This window comes from Peromyscus californicus, unplaced genomic scaffold (genome assembly GCF_007827085.1).
Source record: "Peromyscus californicus insignis strain IS unplaced genomic scaffold, ASM782708v3 Scaffold_8__1_contigs__length_139910024, whole genome shotgun sequence".
Lineage (NCBI taxonomy): Eukaryota > Metazoa > Chordata > Mammalia > Rodentia > Cricetidae > Peromyscus > Peromyscus californicus.
Window position 1 is genome coordinate 3,759,866 of NW_026294606.1, and position 23,792 is coordinate 3,783,657.

The 23,792-nt window shown below is 44.8% G+C and overlaps 1 protein-coding gene across 1 annotated transcript; it reads left to right on the top strand.

Annotated features, from left to right (window-relative positions):
- The first annotated feature begins 711 nt into the window (after positions 1-711).
- Gas1 (growth arrest specific 1) lies at positions 712-5,489 on the top strand. Its single transcript, XM_052727492.1, has one exon. The coding sequence runs from the start codon at positions 3,248-3,250 to the stop codon at positions 4,277-4,279; it is 1,032 nt and encodes a 343-aa protein (XP_052583452.1). The 5' UTR covers positions 712-3,247; the 3' UTR covers positions 4,280-5,489.
- Positions 5,490-23,792: the final 18,303 nt, after the last annotated feature.

Consider the following 23,792-nt stretch of genomic DNA (forward strand, 5'->3'; position numbering starts at 1 on the left):
AACAGTCTCTAACTCCAGTTCTAGGGCATCTGAAGCTTTCTCTGGCCTCTGCAGGTACTTTGTGTACATGGTACACAGACAGACATCCAGACCAAACATCCATACACGTAAATAAAATGCAAAAATAAAGTGTTTTAAGGAAAATACTGAAAGATAAACTGGAGAGGGGCAGGCAACAGGAGAACAGTGAGCCCCAGAAACCAACCTACCAAAAAAAAAAGTACTTTAAGAAGGTGGTTAGTCAGGCCAGTCTGTTCCATCAATAGGCCGGCTGAGACACCACCAGCAGACAAAGTGAGGCTTCTGTCCTTGGTGCCCTTGGGGAGTAAAATGCCAGGTGGGTTCAGAACTGAGAAGTCAGTAAGTGGAGGGCGAGCAGGCAGGTGGAGGGTGAAGTGTTCACAGACATGGTATTCTTACCAAGTGGGAGCCTGTGACCCAGGAAGGTCCGTGTATATGGAAACACAGCCTGTGGTGTCTGCCAGCTCCTCGCCCTTCCATGTCAAGGCCATGGGTCTGTAGAGATGTCTTCTAAGAGATGTCTTCTAAGAGATGCAGAGGTCTTGGCCTCTCTTAATTCCCACTGAGACGTGTATCAAGGCTAAGATATCACCTGACCAGTAAAGATGAACCATTCTATAACCTCCAGAACAGAGACAGTCAGAGCATGTCCCCATTAAGCAGCTAAACAGTTGCAGTACCCCACTTACATTTTGTTGAACATGCAGACTTCCAGGCCGTCTTGGGATCCAGCTGTCAGAGCCTCCAGGAGCCAGAAATCCAGAATTGAACACAAGGTCTCCAGAAGGTTCGCCTGCGGGCTGTTTTGAGATCTCTTGAAAGAAGCCGAAACAAACACAGACTTGAAGATGCATCTCAGGGCTGGCCTCCTGAGGACCTTGGAATCACAGGTTGTTAAGGATAAAATGGATATTAGCAAGTGTCTAACCTGAAACTGACTAGATAGAACCTGTAGGCCTTGAACTGCAGTGATCCTCCTGCCTCCACCTTGGATAAATGGGCTTGTTCACCACGCCTGGATAGTGTTTGAGGATAGATTTGCGTTTGTTTTCTGCTACAAAAATCAAAGCAGATAGCTCGGCTCTGCATAACTCAGTCTGGCTCGACCATGGTTTGAGGCAGTTACAGAGGCGGCGCAGCTTCCCAGCCTGGGCAGTGAGCTTTTTCCAAGAACTGGGTTAATCCATCTGGGTCTTGGCTCGGGCCCTCACTTTTGCCCTTTCAAATTCCCTGTCTCTTTGGAGAGGTGGACAGTCCACTTTCTGAACGCGCTGCAGCTGGGGCTCCCTTTGCTTCAGCAGCGATTTAACCTTAAAATCTGTGACAGATGAAATTGATAGGCTCACCAAGAAAGCGCGGTTTTGACAGGCCGCAGACTCGCGGTGCCCCTGGTGGCGAAAGGCTGCGTTGCGCCACAGTTAAGGTAGCTTGTGAGAGTCCTGTTTAGAACCGCAAAGCCAGCTCCCTAGCAGCTTAGCTTTGAACACGCTGAGGAACTGCAATGTGTATTTCACAGCTCGTAGCGGGTCGGTTTACCTCAGTCCTCTGTGCAGTGAGTGCAGCCAGGTGGTAGCGCTCAGCATCCCCATCGTGTTTAATTGCTACAATTTGTCATTGCCGTTTGTGTTACAATCATGAATTAAGAAATGGATTCAGTTCTTTGGACTTCTCACAGTTTGGAATCGACGCTCAGTGCCTTACCTGACCGATCAGGGAATTAAAACCTGGTGGAAAGTGTTCTTCTTTCTTGCGATGGTGGTAATGGTTATGGTCAAGATGGTGTGTGTGTGTGTGTGTGTGTGTGTGTGTGTGTGTGTGTGTGTGTGTGAGAGAGAGAGAGAGAGAGAGAGAGAGAGAGAGAGAGAGAGAGAGAGAGAGAGAGAGAGGAGAGACAGAGACAGACAGAGACAGACAGAGACAGTGACAGAGACAGAAGGAGAGCCAGGGACAGAGGAGTCCGCGTGTGCCTGCGCGCGGTCTGCGTCTAAGTTTCTAAAGTCTCGCATTAAATTCTCAGGACCCCCTCCCTTCGCTATACCCCCAGAGGTGATCAGGACTCAAAGACGCGAAGCCTGAAAATTAAAGTGACTTTCGAACTCTCTCTAATGCAAAGATGGGGGATAAGTGAGAATTAATAAAAGTGCCCCCCCAAACAAAAAGGGGGCGGGGGAAGCGAACAAAAAGGCTGGTGGCTGAGCCGGATGCAGGCAGCTGGCCCTAAGCCCTGCCCGCTGGCTCTGAGCGCGAGCTGAGGTTCGGTATCCCAGCCTCCTGAAGAGTGGGAGGAGCTGGGCCTGTGTCAGGCTCCCTAAGCCGTTCCTTTCAAGCCTTGAATGCCTGAATGTGAGCTGCCCACCGCCCTCCCCCCACTCTGCAACCCCACTCCAGCGGCTCGTAAAAAAAAAAAAAAAAAAAAAGTTTCAACAACAACAGGCTGGACCAATAGCAGCGCGCAAAGCCCGGGAAGGGGGCCGAGCAAAGGGCGCCGGAGAGTGGAGAAAGGAGAAAGCGGGCAAGCCTGGAGCGCGCGGGGCCGGGGCTCGGCGAGCCGAAGGAGCGTTGCTAATGTTTTTGTTTGTTTGCTTTTCTATGCATGCATAATGAGGGGGCGCCGCGGCACCACACGGGGGCTCCAGGCCCATTTTTGTATTTAAAGCCTCGCGGCGAGCAAGTCGGAAGCCGGGCTCCGCGGATCCGCTCCCCAGGCTCCAGGTCCCAGAGCCGAGCCGCGCGCTCCGAGTTTCGGGGTCCTCCCAGCGCCCGGCGCCCAGAGCTTCCCGGAGCGTGGCCCAGGCCGGGGCGGAGGGGGAGGGGACCCGGCGGCCTGGCCGCGGGAAGGCGGGATGCGAGAGTTGCGAAGTGCTACGCGCCGCTGAGCCGGGGACCGAGGACTCGCCAGCTGCACGATCGTCTGCAGGCGCCGAGCACCATGCACCCCCGGCGCCGAGCGCTCCTGCAGCCTCGTCGCGGCCCTCCGGGGCGGCGTTGAGCACCTCCAGCCGCCGACCAGAGCCGGACCTGCGTCGCCGCGCCTCTCAGGGAGCCCTGGCCGCACTGCCGGAGCGAACACCCGCCTTTACCAGCTGCCGGGCCGCGGGCATGGATGGATGAGGACGCCCATGCCAGAAGTGAGCGGGACTCGGACAAACTTTTCCAGCGGCCCCACTGACGCCGCCCGCGCCTCATCTCCGCTCTGCACCGTGTCCGGCGGCCGCTGCTGCCCGCGATGCTAGCCGCGCTGCTGGGCGGCGGCGGGGCCCGCACGGGGACCGTTCCGGGCGCCTTGCTGTGCCTGGTGGCGCTGCTGCAACTGCTGGGCTCGGCGCCGCGGGGCTCGGGGCTGGCGCACGGCCGCCGCCTCATCTGCTGGCAGGCGCTGCTGCAGTGCCAGGGCGAGCCCGACTGCAGCTACGCCTACAGCCAGTACGCCGAGGCGTGCGCGCCGGTGCTGGCGCAGCGCGGCGGGGCTGACACTCCGGGGCCCGCCGGCGCCTTCCCCGCTTCGGCCGCGTCCTTCTCGCCGCGCTGGCGCTGCCCGAGCCACTGCATCTCGGCGCTCATCCAGCTCAACCACACGCGCCGCGGGCCCGCGCTGGAAGACTGCGACTGCGCGCAGGACGAACACTGCAGGTCCACCAAGCGCGCCATCGAGCCCTGCCTGCCTCGCACCAGCGGCGTGGGCCCAGGCGCGGGAGCGGGCTCGGTCATGGGCTGCACTGAGGCCCGGCGGCGCTGCGACCGCGACAGTCGCTGCAACCTGGCGCTCAGCCGCTACCTGGCCTACTGCGGCAAGCTTTTCAACGGACTGCGCTGCACCGACGAGTGCCGCGCGGTCATCGAGGACATGCTGGCCGTGCCCAAGGCGGCGCTGCTCAATGACTGCGTGTGCGATGGGCTGGAGCGGCCCATCTGCGAGTCGGTCAAGGAGAACATGGCCCGCCTGTGCTTCGGCCCAGACGCGGGCAACGGTCCCGGCAGCAGTGGCTCGGATGGGGGCCTGGACGACTACTACGACGAAGACTATGACGAGGAGCAGCGCGCGGGGACGGCGGGCGGCGAGCAGCCCTTGGACGATGACGACGGCCTCGCTCGTCCGGGCGGCGGCGCTGCTGCGGCGGGCGGCCGCGGGGACCTGCCCCACGGGCCGGGGCGCAGGAGTAGCAGCAGCGGCAGTGGAGAACACTGCGCGACCCGAGGCTCCTGGACCCGGCTTGTTTGCTTGCTGCTGCTGCTACTGCTGCTCGGGTCACACTTGTAGCCCTTGCGCCCCTGCTGCAGGCCGGTGCACGCGATCCGGCTGGTTCCCCAGCCGGGCACCTGTGGCTCAGGGGCCGGGGATGGTCTGGAACACTGACCACACTCTCCCTGGGTGGACAAGGGCCCAGCACATACCCCAGCCACCATGCCTGGCCCTCCACTGTGCGGTTTCCAGGCTGCAAAGATAACCGACTGATCTATCCTACCGCCTGGAATCTGCAGAATTCAGGACACCCCGCAAAAAGCAACGGAGGCCTGGACTCTGCTGAACGGTGGGGGTCTTCACAGACCCAAGGGACTGGGGGAGGGGATGTTGAAGGGAATTAGGTTTGCAAAGGGGCCGTTTTTTGTTTTTAAACAGTTTTCCTGTGAGGGGACACATAGTACTGGTAACGACTTTAATTGCTTGTGGCCACTGAGAAACACAGCAATCGTAAGTAAATAGAAGAGTTCCTTACCGATTCATTCCTGTACTCTTGCGCCGGGTGTGGAGCCGGCGATTGCCTTGTCTGGGTCCCCGAAATTACGTCTACATTATAACCTTAACCCCCACCTCAGTGTCACTGCCGCCGTTCTGATCACTGAACACCACGTTTCTTAGAATTAAGGGTCCAAAAGCCTGGCCTAAAGAGTTACCATGGTGTTGAACAATGCAAGTTTTTATCTTAAAGCTCTGTACTGCCATCTAGGAAAACCTCTGTGTGGTATGTGTTTTGTTGTCCTTTTTTGTTTGTTTGTTTTTTGTTTTGTTTTGACCAAGAAATTCTAAGTTTGAATATGCAGAGATTGAGTATTGCCTCTGCCCCTATCAGGGTCTTCCACCCTGGTACGTCGTATATAAACTGTATTAAAACTGGGGTTTCTTACCAGTTGCTGTACTTTGTATATAGAATTTTTATAAATTGTATGCGTCAGAAATAATTTATTTTTAAAAAGAAATTAAAAATTTTAAATCTGCATCAATGTTACATCACCCCCATCCAGGAAATGTATAGAACACATTGGTCACCAGGAACCCACTCACACAAGCCCATTTTGAAGTGTACCCTGTGTAGAACAGTCTTAAAAATGTACAGTGTATTTTACAGATTTGAAGTAACGTTCTTATTTTCAAGAGAATTTATGGACATTGTATAAATGCATTTCCAAACTGCCTTAAACATTGTATTTTTATAGACATCATTTTTAAAGTCCTGTGTTTTAAATAACTATGACTTTGTGTATCTTTTGGTTGTTTTATTAAGAATGCACACATCAGTAAAGAGTTTCAGCAGTGGCTTCCCTGCGGCTGCTCCCCACAGTCACACTGCGGTTAACCCGGTGGTGGGCGGGAGGGGGCTGGAGGGGGCACTGGGATTCCATCAGACATCAAGTGAAATTAAAGTGCAGTGCAAAACAGAATGTGAGCTAATGCCTTTAATTTAATGAACAATTAGATGTTTGTAAATGAGGCAGCTAAAACAATTTGTAACTGGCCTCTGCTGGTACTGTTGGCATTTGTGAAGAGAATTCACAAAATATTGTCTCCTGTGTGAGGATAACCTCCTCACTCAGAGACCCACCCTGCACACCCCCTCCCTTTTGCTCCTGACCCCCAGGAGTGTCCTCTCTGTCTTCTCATTCAATCAAACATGCCAATAACATCTGTTACCAATAGGTCTAGGAAGCCTACAAGACTCAATACTTCAAAGCCATTTTCACACTTTTGCTGGAAAAAAAATACAAAATTTTGTTACAAAACATTGAGGCGTGCAAAAGTAAACACACCATGGAGGGAAATAATCACCAGGACTGGTAATATTGTCCTGAGGAGCTGTTGAACAGTGGGCTGGAGGCTGGGTTTCCGCCAAGCTCCTGATGCACACTCAAACGCCCTTACATAAATAATTACACTCTTAAGCTGTGTCGAGTGCTGATACACTTGACCTTGTAAATAGAAATGTTTGCAGTAGGAATAAACTCCGGCATTGGAAAATCTTTTAAACATTAACACAAAAGAGAGCAGTCTGTCCTCTGGGGATTTGAGCCTGAACCTCGGCGAGCTAGGCACTTGCAAGGGGGAAAAAGTTTATTTATCTTCTATTCCTGGTGTTTATTTAAAGCTTTTCATTTTAAACTCGGTGATTGGAAGGCAAGTCAGGAGTTTAAAAGTCACCACAAATAAACTTTGTCTGAGGGGTCGACAGATTAGCAAGATCTGGTGTCTCTTTATTTGATATTAGCATGTGCTGAGAAAACAGCTAGATTTCTCTGCTGCCTAAAGTGATTAGCCAAACTGTGCCCTTTCCCACTCCTTCCCACCTACTCCCACCTCTGCTTTTGAGGCTTTTTTTTTTTTCCTGCCTCTCTCTTTTCCTTAGTTATTAGTGAGGAAGTCCAAACTTCTCTTCATGTCCCCTAAACCAAGATCCCCCATGTGTGGTACCAGAAAGCCATCAGCCTGGAGCCCAGGAAGAGTAGAGTGTGGTTGGACCGAAGTCACCTGAATGATTGAGTAAGCATAATGTTAAAACCGAGAGCAGCGTTTTTTGGGGGAGACTAAACAAAGAGTATTCCTAGAGGCTTGTAAGGGAAATCAGATTTTATTTATTTTTCATTTTCTTTCTTTTCTTTTTTCTTTTTTTTTTTTTTTTTACAAAAGGACTACAGGTTAGCAGTGCTCCTGCACTTTTGCTTAAATATATTTAAATCCTCTCGGTTCCCGATTATTTTAACACATTCTCCACTAGAAGTTAAGTCTTTGTCACGGTAAAAGCCCCGTTCTTCCCAGTAGTAAGTTACACAGCACCAGGAAAGGCCTGACAATTAACGGCTACAATAAACTCACGACTTGATTTTACAGGGTCCTGTCAGAGGCATCTGCCTAGAATAAATCATCACAGCTTAGTCTGGCGGGAGAGATGTGGCTTTATGCTTTCTCCCTTGAAGAAAGTGAACATTGATCCATGGCCCACTTACTTAAACAAGGAGATGCTCTAGCCTGGAGTCCCCCTGCCTCCGGACAGATCCAGTCCATTTCAGAGATGTGGAGCAATGGTTTTCAAGAGTGTGGTGCCTTTATACCACCAGTCAGTCCTCTGCTTCCAGACAGAAAAGATTTTTACAGATGTTGACATCTGCAATATCTTGAAGTCTCTAGGGAGGCCTTTGGAATTCTGGACATTTGGCAGGCTCAGATGTCTCTTGGAGATGCCTGGAAGGGCCATTAATGAGAGAAAAAGGTAGGTTTTTGGGTTTTGGGTTTTTTTTTTTTTTTTTTTTTTGGCTTTTCTGGACAATTTCCAGGAAGTTCCCCCACCCCCACCCCATGAGAGGCAGGGTTTGGATTTCATGTCTAATCTATCTCCAGGCTGTTTCCATCTCCTCAGTGAGTAGGTTGCGATTCTCTGTGACGGTTCATTTGTCTTTGGAAGCACTTCAGTGACAAATGTTTAAGGGAGTGTAGGACAATGGTCAGGAACAAGGGGGGCAGTTCATTGAACTGAAGTGACCATACAGTAAATAGAAGAGGTTCAGCTTCACTGCTCACCCGAGCACACAGCAAGGCTTTTGTATGTAACCACAATGGACATAGCATAAGGTCTCTGTTGATTTTTAACAATATATAGCAATGTACACGTGAAAGCCCCATATGTAAAGTGGGAAAATGGCCCTAGGAAAGTGAATTCGTCCACTCAGAGGACACCTCTACACTTGAATAGAAGTCCTACAGTCACCCATAAGGTAGGAGTAGCTCCTGGTCCCAAGTGTCACATAGTGTAGAGGCCATTGAGCTCTAACATGTTCCAAGGGGACCTCAGGCCTCTAGTGGAGTCCACAGGAAGACAGAACAGCATCCCTTTCTACCCTGGAGAGAATGGACAGTGATAGAAAGCAAGAGAAAGAACAGAGCATGGAGTTGGGAGGTCCTGTCCTTTTTTTTTTTTTTTTTTGCCCCAAGCTCGTGCATTTACCTCATCCCAACAGTGTTACACAGGATCCAAAGTCGGGATCCTAGAATGACATAAGAACATCCAGAAACATGCCACAAATTCTCAGCTTTCCAGTTTGGAGTTTTCTGTATGAGCACTCAGAACACACTGGAAGCTCCAGAATATACAGTCTGTGTATCTTTTCCAAAGCACAAAAAGGAAAAGTATGCCAGCATTGTTTTCTGACCCCTCACACCAAGAAACATGGGAAATGTTGTCAGTTGACCTGGCTTTCTCCCAGCTACTCCAGGGAGGATGGTGGGCGAGCATCAGGTTACACAAGCAGTGTGGCCTGGGCCGAGTCTCCAAGTGGGGCTGTCTGCGTGCCAGTTAAGTTGGACATCACTGTACTCTGTTTGAGAGATTGCTTCTGGAAGAGAGTTGACAAAGTTCACCCTTGACTATCCCGATGACATAAGTAATGTGCTGTTAGCATCAATACCCCCCAAGGCATCCGTTTAATCGATTTCGTAAATAACACAATGATCTACTACAAAATAGTGGACTGTATACACTATATTTTGGCACAAAGATGGTCATTCTCCCACTAGTAACCAGGGGCTCTAAATAAATGATTTCAACAATGTTTTATTAAAGGCGACAAGAGCCCTCGAGCTGCATTAATCGGGGAGAAGTCGAGTGGCACCTTTGTTATGGAAATGTTGAGCACATAATGGCAGGGCCAGACAATGTGTGGCCACTTCATTCTTTCAGCCATGCTGACACCTCTTAAAGAGGAACTGCAGGGAAGGATGTGGGAAAGATTTGCTTTCCTAGGAAGCTCTCAGCTCATATTTTGGAGAGCTACCTCCAAACGCTGTGTAAAATGAGGAAGCCAGAGGGCTCCTGAGAACATGGAAGGGTTTCTACTCCTTATTTCAGGGACCTAAGTCCCCTACAGACTAGGTATCTACTTCCTTTGTTTTTTGGCATGGCATTTCCAAAAAAATATTTCACCAATTGTTTTGAGTTGTTTTTAAAATGGCTCAAAGACTCTATCATGTTATGTCATGCATAGTTTGGACAGGGTCTCTTAAAGCAAATTGAAGCAATCTGAAGTCTGTCAACAGGTAAATATACACAATTATATCAAAGACATCTTCATCTGTGACCAAAGATAAAATAGTAGTGTCTGACTCCAGCCCCTCCTTTGTGGACACATTACGATCTTTTTTTTTTCTCAATATCTGTCTTATTAAGGTACCTACAGTGTCTAAGATCTTGGATATCAGTTCCTGAATACTGGAGAGGGCAACATTCCATAAGAAACTTACTGTGCATTTTATCCCTGATCAATCATACTAAGAACCATGTCCATGTCTCTGAGATGTGACCCTTTCTCAGACAGAATTCTTTTATGACATCGATGTCCCTCAGTCTTCAGGCTTTGTCTGTCACTTCTCGCTCATCAAATAGTTCCACCTATTTGGAGCATTTTTTTTTAAGAAGCTTTGAACATAGCTTTTCTGGCTGAGTGTAGTTGTTCACACCTTTAGTCCCAGCACTCAGGGGGCAAAGACAGGTAGATCTCTGTGAGTTCAAGGCCAGCCTGGTTTACATAGCAAGTTCTGGGACAGACAGGGCTATACAGAGAAACTCTGTCTCAAAAGAGAGGGGGGGAGGGGAAAGTAGCTTTTCTGTTGACTAAAATTTTGTCTGCAATACTGAACATGTAGAAGGGCATCAGACAGGTACAATTTCACAGACATCACTTAGGGAAACTAAACACAGTAGGATTATTCTCAGTCAATATGGGTACAGATAATTTTATCACACAATGAAAGAAGATGGTGGAACTGAGAAAAGCTGGAAGAAAGTGATACAGAGGCAAAGTCCATGGGTGATAAGTGCATTGTGTATGTATATGTATGTATGTGGCTACTCATCACTAGAGTATGATGTGGGAAGTAGCAGAAATGAAACTTGAAAGATGGGCTAACATCAGAATAGAAGCTTTGAAGGTCATGCCTGATATGAATTTCACTTTGCACAATGTCCAAGACAAGGAGTTTCTGACTGAGTCTGAGAACAGGGAGGCAGCTTTTGTAACAGGATATATGAACTTTTTTTTAAAGAGCTGAAGATCAGAGCAGGGCCCAGTAGACAAGCATCAGGGAAGGATGAAGGCAGACTCGAGACATTATGACTGGTTAATGTGGGTGTAAAGGGAGACAGAGGCCAGTGCAACGGCCCTGGGCTTCCAGGAGAGAGTTGGATCGAATCACCTAAGAGAAGAAGTTTGAAGGGTGAATGGTATTTGAGATGTTTCAGAATATTCTGTGGTACGTGCAAGAATCTGAAGCTTGAGGCTGGAGTTGAATGGTGTTCATGACTAAAACTTAACAGGGAGAGGATTAGGGCAGAGTGGGATACAGGTCAGTTTAGACTGATGATTTGAAGAGCTGCAGTCTGTCTTGGCAGGAAAGGCCTGGTGGCAGGACCTAAAGTCGTTGGTCACATTGCATCTGTCCTTACGCAGAGAGGATGAATGCTGGTGCTTTTTATCCTGTCTGGGACTCCAGCCTGTGAGGTGGATCACCTACCCTTAGAGTACATTTTCCTCCTCAGGTACCCTCTCTAGAAACATCCTCAAGACACACCCTAGGCAATTCTAAAGCCGATCAATTGACAGTGAAGATGGACCGTCACGGGAGCCCAGAGCTACCCAGCCAGGAGGAAGACCAAAGAGGTCTAAGGAGTAGCAGGAAGAAGAAAAGAAAAGGAAATTTCTGGACACAGACACTTTGGTACTAAACTACATCAGAGACAAATACAATCCATGTAGCTCAGCAAGCAGAATGGAGCCATTGGATTTCCACAAAAAAGCATCGTATAGAAAAGACTTAATCAGTCAGGTGATGGTGATACATGCCTTTAATCCCAGAACTCAGGAGGCAGAGTCAGGCAGATCTTGAGTTTAAGGCCAGTCTATGGAGCAAGTTCCAGGATACCCAGGGCTACACAAAGAAACCCTGTCTAGAAAAAACAAAAAAGCATGGGAAAAAAAGGAAAGAAAAAAAAACCTTTCATCATAACAATAATATTTAAATGATTATAATAATAATATACAGCAGTTGTAATTACAACTAGCTCTGGGGAAATACAAATGACCAAGATTATAAAATTTCATTAAAAAATAATACTGATTGATATTACTGCATGTTGTACACATGTATTGACTGAATAAACGCACCCATGACTTAAGCATATGTCAGTATGAACATTTATTCGTAAAGAACAGCTGTTCTTGACTATGGAGTCAGTGAGACAGCTCAGTAGGGAGGGACACTTGCTGTGCAAGCCTGGAGTCCTGAGTTGGACCCGTGGGACCCTATAGAGGTAGGAGAGAACCAATTCCACAGAGCTGTCCTCTGACGTCCGTACCAGTCATGGCAGCACAGGACCTCACTAACACATTCACATCATGCACTCACACAGACACGATAAATAAACAAATTAAATCAATAAAGCTTAACTGTGACTAATCAGTGAATAAATTAGCAGATTTAAACCTATGTCCATTTGTGTCAAGAGACTGACACTCTAATCTCATGCTAATTCTCAAAATATAAAAAGCAAGAAGACTCCAAGAGTTTTTGAAAAGTGAGTCAAGTTCAAAAGACTCAACAGCACTTTCTGTAGGAATCCAACACTTACCGATGGGGATCCATTCTGAAAACTGCTTCTGAAAGGACATTATATGCTATTTTATTACCAGGTCTCTACTGAACAACATTTTACCCAAAGCTTCACATCGTAAGTTTTTAATCATTTATCTGATCACAAAGTTGTGAATCAGCATTTGGGTCTGGGCTTTCTGCCTGGCTTTTCTGGCTCCCTTGGCTATCAATAGCAGGCAGGTAATGGAGATGAAGGTTGGTTCCAGGTGAACTGGCTCATCTGTTGGATGCCTGAGACATCCAGGCCCTATGTCTGTGATATCTGGGCGGATGGCTCTTATGGCACTGACGCTCACCAAAGTGCCAACACAGGGGATCCCAAATGAGCAAATCCTTCTCAAACTTCTGCTTGGTCACAAACATACCAAGGTCCCATTGGTCAAAGCAAATCAATGAATGTTTCCAACTTCAGAGAGTGGAGAAATAGACTGCCTCTTGGTTGTCTCCCAGAGGTGGAAGGTGAGTCCCTGTTGTTGAAGACACCATATTCTTTGGATCCAACTTGGTTCTGACCTCAAAGCCTCCTCTCTAAGTAGTAGCTTTCATAATACCAAAAAGTTCCATGAAATCTTCCAAGCGAGGGAAGCAGCCAATAGTCCTACCAGCTATGATGCCTATGACCAGAATGGCATGGTAACCCCAAGGGTTCAGCAGTGATACACACACCTTAGTGGTGACCAGCGTCTCTCTAATGGGACATAAGGGCCACTGAGCAAGAGAGAAACCATGCCTGGTACTGGAAACCACGCCAGCTACAAGGCTAGTGAGGTCATGGATCTTGGAGGAGAATATACAACTGCCTCTTTACTAAACCAGCATAATCCCTAACTATATTATAAATATTCATCCTTATACCATAGATACATATAGAGTTCACCTCTCATCCTAGCATAATCCCTAATTATATTATAAATATTTATCCTTATACCACAGATACATATAGAGTTCACCTCTCATCCCAGCATAACCCCTAACTATATTATAAATATTTATCCTTATACCATAGATACATATAGATTTCACCTCTCATCAAGAAAATGTCTCCTTGCCACAGACAGAGACCAATACAGAAAATCACAAACAATCAAAATGCAGAGAACAAGAGATTGTGTAGTGGTCAATCCCAACTGGGACATCTATAATATAACTCCTACACTTACGGTTCAGGGATAACATGGGAAGAGTGAGTAGAAAGATTATAAGAGGACTGGAAAGATGTCTCTGTGGTTAAAAGCACTGGCTGCTCTCACAGAGGACCTAGGTTGGTTCTCAGCACTCACATGGTGCCTCACAGCCATCTGTAACTCCAGTTTCAGGGCATCCAATGCCCTCTTCTAGCCTCCATGGGTACCACATAGATGAAATGCACAGGCATACCCATACACATTAAATAATATAATAAAATTTTTTGAAAGACTGTAAGGACCAGTGGAACAAAAAGTTTGGTATGAGATTGTGTCTCCTAGAAATGTCAAGGAAGCCACCACACCCATGAAGTCTTACCAACACGGTTTCCTAAGCATGACCTGAAGAAGGATGATGTGAAAGTGAGAAAGACCTCAGCCCTAAACAAAGATCTACAGGCAGCCAGTGAATGCTAAAGTGGGAGAAATAGTCTTCCCCAGGGATGACCACACCAGTTGGTTATCCAATATCAAATGGTCAGCCCGGAAAACATGCAGACGAGCAGCACTGAACGGACAGAAGAGGCTCTATTATGCAATTAAGAAGTATATATAACAACAGCTGAAGGCACAGAGGCCACAGATTTGAGAGAGAACAAAGTATACATGGGAAAGATTGGAGGGAGGAAGGGAAAGAGAGAAAGATGTAATTATATTTTAATTTCAAAAAGTAAAAAAAAAATGTTTTACGTTTTGTGGGTTTTTTGGTTTGGTTTATTTGTCTGTTTTGTTTTGTTTTCTTACAAGTAGACTATGCCTCTTTAAGAGAAGAGAGCCAAAGCCATCTTGCAAAGGGGTCTGTGTTGGGAACACAAAGAATTACAACAGCCACTTAGTTCAGAATCTTGCACAACCAAAGAGGTCTCTTCTGGGTCTCTTTCTAGATGGCATAAAATAAACCAATAGTCTCAATTTTCAGAATTTGGAGATAAAAGTCCAGAAAGTACTCAAAATGCTTCTCTGTTTTGTTCACTGAAAACATGCAGTGTGATTTGCTATCTCTCAGGATCAGGTCTTCATTTTCTTCTACCTTAAAACACTGCATATTATGCTGTGATTTTTTCTTTTTTTTGGCCTCCAAAAGAATCCCAGAATCAGCCTGTAAAAACTTCGCAAAACTTTATTGAAACTTTGATGAGGATTAGATGTGGTTTATAGATCAACATGGAGACAGTTAGTGGCATGGCTGCTTTGTAAGAGCAAGTGTTTCTGTCTTCTCCGTTACATAAATGCTATACTGATCTATAAATAGATCTTACTGAGTTGTACACCTTTTTCCCCTTCTCATTCAGGTCTGGTTTATACCTTCTTAGACTTATTCCTGGGTACTCGGTTGTTTCTGCTGGCTTATTGCCATGACACCAGTTCATCGTTGAACTTAGTATCCGGTGGTGAGCTACTGGGCTCTGAACTTCTGCCATGCATCTAGGCACCTCGTTGAGCTTACGGACTCTGGTCAGCAGCAGCAGACTCTGGTTTTGTATGTAGAAAGTACACAAGTTATTCTGACACTTCAGAGTCTTCGGAAACCTGAAGTGTTAAAACATGAACGTGATCATTACTGAGTCAGAGGAAAGAATCGGGGCACAGTTCCCACCATTGCCCTCAATTCTGAGACCAGCTGGTAACTCGAGGACCACCCTCAGCCTTCCCAACTGCAGAAAGCACGTATCACTCAATTATGGATTGTAAAAAGGAAAGGATACAGATTTCAAAAGGTGGGTGGGGTTCATCTTCATCTACAGACCCAGGGACACTTGCCTGAGCCTTCGTGCTCAGTGTTTACTGGGCTCCTATCCGTTCACATGATGGCTGATGGATTACCCAGTTGTAACCAGCCTTTGAGTCTACTGATTCCATGTGACCCCAGATTCACAGTGTCCAGCCCCATCCCAAATCGTACATTGTTTCCATGTGATAAGCCCAACTTCTCCTCTGGTCGCAGGAAGAAATTTAACTCCCAGACACCAAAGATAAAACTGACCTTTTGTGGTCAGGACCAATATGTACTCCACAGGGGTTGAAGCAACAGGATCATCAGGAGTTTCCAGGCTAGCCTAGGCTACATAGGGAGTTCCAGGGCAGCTTGGGCCACTGGACAATCCAGTGAGATCTGTCTTAAAAAACAAACAAGCAAGCAAAAATCCAACAACTTTTGGCAAGCATAGTTGTGCATTTGGGAGGCTGAGGCAGGATGACTATGAGTTTGAGACTGCCTTGGTCTGTGTAGTGAGACTGCCCAAAATGAAAAGGAAACTTTTGGCCTAGGAGGGTGTAGCACAAATCCTAATTGGTCTTAATATTTAAAACCCTGAGCCAGATATTGGGGTAAATGCTGAAAGATCAGTAAAGGAACCAGCCACTAGAGAGACTTCTCACCTCTACCAAATCCTCAGCCTGAAAGGGGCTGAGCTCCTGTCTCCTCCCGCCTTATATTCTACTCTCTCCGCCCATCCATATCACTTCCTGTCTCAACCTCCCAAGTGCTGGGATCAAAGGTGTGTGCCACCACTGCCTGGCTCTGTTTCTCTCTTAGAATGGATCAATCTTGTGTAACCCAGGGTGGCCTTGAACTTCTGATCTTCCTGCTTTCTCCTCCCAAGTACTGAGATCAAAGGTGTGTGCCACCACTGCCTGGCCTCTGTCCAGTGGCTAGCTCCACCCTCTGATCTTCAGACAAACTTTATTTGTTAAAGTACAAACAAAATATCACCATAGAAGGGCTACAAGACTAACATCTTTGCTATCATTATACAGCGACTTCGCACATCCATATTCACCAATTTAGGAATAGAAACGTAAATTTTAAAACATTTAGTAATTAATCTAAAACACTAACAAATCCATTACCATAAATAACACATTTGTGTATAAAAATAATCTATTTTCAAAACCTTGTTACTGTTTCACATTTTTTTTCAAAACTCTTTAACATCTGACTTAATGACATCGTTTTGAGTCTCTCTCCTCTCATTTGGTCTGCTCTAGTCTGTCTTACACACACCAGCATGCACACCAGTAAATGTGGCCTTTTACACCTAATCAGAAAAAAGAGGAGCCTTGTAATACTCTTCTCAGGTAACTGTAGGCATCCTTCTTTGATACAAAGCAATACTCAGTGAGTCTCTCTGTGTAGCCCAGGCTGGCCTGGGCCTCTTAGTCTTCCTTTCCAGGGGTGGGATCACAGACATGTGCCAGCATGCCTGGGTAGACGTTTGGAAGTTAATGTTGAGATGGTATCACATCACTGAAGTGTCCATACACGCCTCCACTACAATGGATAGTTCTGCCTTGTGTCCTGATGAATCTGTGTAATGCTATGGCCAGCTGTACATGTGCTGAGCACTTAGGAAGATGATCAGAACACTGACATGTTTCACTCAGTTATGTCACTAGGTCACATCTACAAACATCACCACTGTCTTGTAACTCTCTAACTGCTAGAGAGATGTTAACTCAGGATCACAATGGACATGTACAAAGTTCTAATTTTGCATGAGTATCAAATATTTTCCATGACACATGTTTTGTTTGTTTGACAGGTTGGTTGTGGTGGTGGTTTGAATAGGAATGGCCACCACAGACTCACGTTTGAGTGCTTGGCCTATAGAGAGTGGCACTGTTAGGAGGTGTGGCCTTGTTGGAGCAAGTGTGGCCTTGATGGATGAAGTGTGGCACTGTGGGAGTGGGCTATGAGGTCTCATATGTGCTCAAGCTATGACCAGTGTGTTACACAGTCTCTGTGGATCAAGATGTAGGACTCTAAGCTCCTTCTCCAGCACCAGGTCTGCCTGCACACCATGTCCTGTCATGACGATAATGGACTAAACCTCTGAAACTGTAAGAAAGCCCCAATTAAATGTTTTCCTTTATGAGAGTTGCTGTGGTCCTGGTGTCTTTTCACAGCAATAGAAACCCCAACTAAATGTAGTGAGATATTTGTACACTGTGTGAAAATGTATTGCTCTGATTGGTGTAATAAAAAATTGAATGGTCAATAGCTAGGTGGGAGGTTTAGGAGGGACTTCCAGGCAAAGAGAGAACTATGGGAAGAATAAGGGTGGAGTTGCCAGCCAGGCTCAGAGGAAGCGGGATGGGCAGTATGGAGATGAGGTAATTCCTTGTGGCAGAACATAGATTAATATAAATGGGTTAACTAAGTTATAAGAGTTAGTTGAGAACAAGTCTAAGCTAAGGCCAAGCTTTCATAACTTATAGTAAGTCTTTGTGTCATTAATTGTGAGCTGGTGGTCTCAACGAGAAAGTACTGCTACATATGGCACCTAACATGGAGGCTTGAATGTCCACATAGGGCCTGAGAAAGCAGTCCCTTGGGTAGGCTCAGCATACAGAGGCATGACTCTTTGAAGAGGCCCTGCTGTTCAGCTGAGCACGTGAGCAGCTGGCACTGGGTACAAACTCCTGCTGCAGGCAGGCACAACACATTCCCAGGGCTGGGGCAGGTAAATGTGGCTCCCACTGGTACTCACAGGCATGAGGTTAGGCTCAAGGGGAACCAAGAGAGACAGAGCCAACTGCCAGAGCCTGGAAGTGGAGGGCCTAGCTGCCACTGCCTAACAATTTAAGCTTTGGTTCATACAGTCAGGGAATGCTGTGGGTGCTTAGTAAAGCCAGGTCCAGACTGGAAAAAAAAAACTCTAGAGAGGTGCAGAATGCTTTAAAATGTGCTTAAAAGCTTAAAAAAAAATGTGTATTCACAGCCATAAAAAATAGTTTAAAAATGATAATGTAAAGTTTTTAAAGAAAGAGTAAAGTAATATAAAATAAAATTAAAAAAATAAGCCACATAAAGATGGGAAGTACACAGAGCATATGAATCCTGTATGGTTCTTTGTTGACTTTTAATTTTTAAATGCTAATGGACAAAAAACAATAGCTGCTGAGAGACACTGGATAAAAAAAATTACTAAATTAAACCAGCCTATATATTTTAAGAATGTCTTGACTTCAAAATGGAAGTCAGAAAAATACATTGCATGGGGAAGAAGTTATGCCTTTGTTTCCACAGGAAACAAAAAACTATGGATTTCTTCAAAATTAATAAAGACCAGATTTGATTGGGGGAGACTTCCTGAGGATCTTGGCTACAGACATGAGGGAGGAAGTGAGGAAAGACTACAGAACAGATGACATGTATGCAGATCCCTCTGCATGAGAACAGCTCTAAGACTAGATGAAACATGCTAAATCTTGTTGGCTACAGAGTCCTCATGACTTATTATTACATGACATCCTTTCATATGGCATGGATAGAAGTTTAGTTATACAGTCCAAACAGACTTATAAAGTTGACAGATGCCTTTTACTTACTTATATATAAAATAAAAAACAGCCAGGCGGTGGTGGCGCACGCCTTTAATCCCAGCACTCGGGAGGCAGAGGCAGGCGGATCTTTGTGAGTTCAAGGCCAGCCTGGTCTACAGAGTGAGTTCCAGGAAAGGCACAAAGCTACACAGAGAAACCCTGTCTCGAAAAACCAAAAAAAAAATAAAATAAAAAACATCTTTAACTGACTTGTACACACTGCACATTCTATATTTGTGTTAATGCAGATATATTTGCTATCTTTAAAGGTTTGTGTGTTTTCAGAACAAAAGGGCTAGATACCAATGAAGACAAGTAGCCCAGATGACCCAGCCTCTCAGAGTGCCTCTGTTGCAGTTTCTTCAAAATTCTGTTTCCTGAGCAACTTCAAAGCTGCTAGCTGAGACAGTCCAACCTCATAGACTACTCCAGCCAAGACTTCAGATAAGCTCTACATTTTCCCATTACGCAGAGACTGGGCAACAAATGGTACAGTTAGTTTTCCCAGGACTTGACCATTATCTCAATTTTCTCAGGGTACCCTAAAGATGCCATTGCCCCAGACAACAGGAAGCAGTCTAGAGAGCATGACACCCATTCCCAAGAAGTGGGGTGGATGGATTCTGGTCATTTGGTGGATGTTTGACATTGTTTAGAGGAGGTTAGTTGAAAGTTGTTACTGTCATGGTCAGAGAAAGAAGAAAAAAAAACCTAAACAAAGGAGGTTAGATTCAAGGATCTCTTTCTGAAAAGAAAAGGGGAATATAGAAATGATGGATAAAAGAGTAGATTGTTGAATCTACTTTTAAACTAAAAAACAGTTATTACTCTTAAATATTTTACAATGGTATGGATTTTTATGTGTTGATAAAAATTTAAGGTTATTTTTGTTATACTGTATGTATGTTTCTACTCTTGTTTAAGGTATTGTACCTACGCAGCTCATTTAAAAATGTAATGTAAAGTTTTAGTCTTTGCAAGCTATTTAGGATGATAAAGAAAGACAGGTTAGTAGTTAGTCATCCCTAACAATCAAACTTACAGTCATGTTAGGTGTGTTTTCAAGGTCAAGTAGATATACTTTAAATAGATAGATGGTCTTTAAACACTTCAGAGATATACATTATATGGTATTTAAAATATTTTAATAACATAAAGCTTCTCATGACAATGAGACATGTCTGCTCCTGACAGCACCAATTTACTTCAAAAAAGGATGATGGGTATAGCTTGAGAGTTTTCTCTCCAGGTCCCGCCAAGCCCCACCAGTCCCTTAACCCACTTATAAAACAAACACACAGACGTTTACATTATTTAAACTGTTTGGCCATTAGCTCAGGCCTATCATTGTCTAGCTCTCACTCTTATATTCAGCCCATTTCTATTAATCTATACTTTGTCACGTGGCTCGTGGCTTACTGGTACCTTACGTCTTCCTTGTCCTGGCGGCGGCTGCGGTCTCTCCCCCTGCCTTCCTGTTCCCTCAATTATCCTTTCTGTTAGTCCCGCCTATGCTTCCTGCCTGGCTATTGGCCAGTCAGTGTTTTATTTATTAACCAATCAGAGCAACACATTTGTCATACAGAACATCCCACAGCAGATGAGTATCAAAGAGCCTCCATATGGAGTTTACTTTTTATGTGGCAAAGCTAGTCACTGGGAAAGAAACTGCCTTTGCCTCAACTGCTGACAGTATGCTGTCCAAATTTGTGGATAAGCAGGACACAAAAGAAGGTGATTACCAAACTTTGCCAAGACAAGATAGGACAGTCCTTCATAATTCCTGCTTCACAGAAAAGTCTGTCAGATATTCTTTGCCTGTAGGCCAAAGATAGATGACACAACATTGCAGAGGAACCTTGGGTGACTGACTGTCCAGGCAGCCAGATGTCTTTGTCATTTCTATAGTTTTGGAAATTGTTTGCTCTGCCCTTCCTGTTTACTCAAGTAATATTTTATCCTTCTTGGGTCTCCAGTGGGGATTGAAGACTAGAGAGTTACACAGTTTTCCTTGTTATCAAACTAAAAAAAAATGACATGAAAGATGTAAAGTTTATAAGGTTGAGAAACATAAAATCTTAAATTATTTATCTAAGAAGATGTTTTAAAGTCTAAAAAAATACTTTTAGGATGGTAATACAAATTATGATAGAAAATGGTTTAGGTATAAAACTTTGGATTCACCAAAATAGGATAGATAATGGAATAATTTCTCCAAATTTGTCAAATACAAATGAACTGCACATTGTGAGTATAATTCTTATTTGATAATTGTTCTTATTATATATAATTTTATTCTATTAGTATTAAAACCTTTCCTTTTTATTTAGACAAAAGGGGGAAATTTTGTGGGATATTTGTACATTGTGTGAATATGTGTGGTGATATTTTATTTGTGCTGAAATGTGGTGATATTTTATTTGTATGTTAATAAATAAAGCATGCCTGGAGATCAATGGAGAAAAGGCCAGCCATTTTTAAGTAAACACTAAAGTCAGGCAGTGGTAGCATATGCCCTTAATCTGATCACTTGGTAGACAGTCTCTGTGTGTTCAAGGTCACACTAGGGAACAAAGCCAAGCATAGTAACACATGCCTTTAATCCCATTACCAACCATAGAGACCTGGAGATCTGTACAGACAGGCAGTGACAGGGAAGTGAGGTAGCTGGGCTAAAAGCCAATGAGAGGGCAGAACAGGAAGGCAATAAAGGTGCAGGTTAGACAGGAATTTGTTGTGGGATGGTCTGTATGTCAAATGTGTTGTTGATTGGTCAATAAATAAATCACTGATTGGTCAGTGGCCAGGCAGGAAGTGTAGGCGGGACAAGGAGGAGAATAAAGCTGGGAAGTGGAAGGTTGAGTCAGAGAGACACTGTCAGCCGCCATGATGAGAAACAGCATGTAAAGATGCCGGTAAGCCACGAGCCATGTGGCAAGGTATAGATTAATAGAAATGGATTAATTTAAGCTGTAAGAACAGTTAGCAAGAAGCCTGCCACGGCCATACAGTTTGTAACCAATATAAGTCTCTGTGTTTACTTGGTCAGGTCTGAGCAGCTGTGGGACTGGCGGGTGAGAGAGATTTGTCCTGACTGTGGGCCAGGCAGGAAAACTCTAGCTACAGGAATTAGCTTGCATTTGGTAGCTGCAAAGCTGAAGAGGTAAGGTTGGTTGGTGCTCTCACTATTTCCCTAATCTCCAAGGTTTTCACCCCTATATTTGGCTCTGTATTTTTTATTTAATAAGACCATTTAGAAATTCATCTACAACTATGTATTGCTGTGATTGGTGTAATAAAAAGCTGAATGGCCAGTAGCTAGGCAGGAGAGATAGGCAGGACTTCCAGGCAGAGAGAGAACTGTGGGAAGAAGAAAGTAGAGTTGCGAGCCAGACTTGGAGGAATGAGGATAGGCAGCATAGAAATGAGGTAACACCTCGTGGCAGAACATAGACTAATATAAATGGTTCATTTAAGTTACAAAGCTAGCTGAGAACAAGCCTAAGGTAAAGCCGAGCTTTCATAATTAATAATAAGTCTCTGTCATTAATTGTGAGATGATGGTCCCAGTGAGAAAGTACTGCTACAACTAAGTATTTGGTTTGTATTTTATTTATGGTGTGTGAGTGTGTGTGTGTGTGTGTGTGTGTGTGTGTGTGTGTGTGTGTGTGTGTGTGTGGGTGCATATGTCACAACACATGTGGGGACATCAGAGGACAACGTGCATCAGTCAGTTCTCTCCTTCCACTATATGGGTCACAGAGATCAAACTCAAGTCATCAGGCTTGGTAGCAAACCCCTTGACCTTCCGAGCTCCCTTGCCCGCCGCCTTTATTTATTTATTTATTTATTTATTTATTTATTTATTTATATTTACTTATTTACTTATTTATTTATTTATATCATCTGTTTATTTTTGAGGCACAGTCTTACTGTGTATTCCTAGCTGGTCTGGAATTCATGGGATATGAAGACCATTTGGTTTGAACCTGTGCTGAGTCTCTGTTTCAGTCTCTTGAGTGCTGGGATTGCAGGTGTGGGCCACCTGACTGAAACACATTTCGGATCACTGCTCACCAATTTCCAAGTCTGGAAATCATAGCCATCCTTCAGTCATTCCATTGAATTAAACTGTGCTCCATTTTAAAAGATCTGCTAAGTCCACTCACAACTCACACCACCACTCGGGAGCTTCTCCTCGGGACAAACACTTGACAGCACAGAAATCCTTATGGTATTCTTTCCATTTCATGGTACAGAATATCCTTGAAGTATGTCCTCGAGGGTAATAATTTCAGTCATTCAGTCATTCTTACATCCAACTGTCAATTTGTGTGTGTATACATGCTTGTGTGGTGCACACCCATGTGTATGCATGTGTGTGTGAATACTTCATGCTTGCATATATACTTGTGTGTATGTGTGTGTATGTATGTGTGTGTACATGTGTATACATGCTTGCATGTATTTGCAGGTGTATATGTATACATTCTTGTGTGTGTATACATACTTGTGTGTGTGCATGTATGAGTATGTACATGCTTCTATGCGTGTATACATGTATTTGTGTGCGTACATGTGCATGCATGTATAAATGTATAGCAGCAGACACTGGTATGATCAGATTTGCCAGCCAGTGTTTTCACGCCATCACTGAACAAAAGTCAGCACAGCTCTAGAAGTAGAGAATGCTTTCAGATAAACTGACGTCCTCATGTCTCCCAAAAGAATCCTGAGAAAGCCCCAGCTGTCGGTATGTCACTGGTCAGTCTTTAAACAGGGTGTACCTGTCCTTCTCAGTACTTAGACAGTTGGGCTTCTACTAGCTTGGGAGGCTTTCCGGTGAGCCTGGGGCGGGTGGTGTGGTCTTCTTGAAGACTGACCTACGCTGCTCTCTTTGCCACGCTTCATGGCAGTTTCTAGCCCACACTTGACACTTTAAGAAGCTCTTCCATCTCTTCTCGTTTGCTACTTGGTTTGTTCTTCTATCAGAGACACAAACTTCTCAAGTTTCTGTCGGCAGTTCACATACTTTTATAGAGTAAAATTGACTTTTCAAAAAATACTGTTGTATTATAAAATATTTTCCCTTTTTAAAAACGTGTTTTCACCTATTCTTTTCTTTCTGTTTCTCACATTCCATTGCAGTCTTTCTTCACCTCCTATCTCCAGTCCTCTTGAAGCTTTCCCTCATACTACTAATCTTTCCAAACAGTAAGTTGTGAAATTTATCTATCAAATACTTGCTGGGATTGTTTCTTCTTTTATTATTGATTACTATCTTTTCTCATGTATTTAACTATTCTTTCCTGATAAGGATTTTTTTTAATATTCCAGGTAGAGAAAACAGTAAC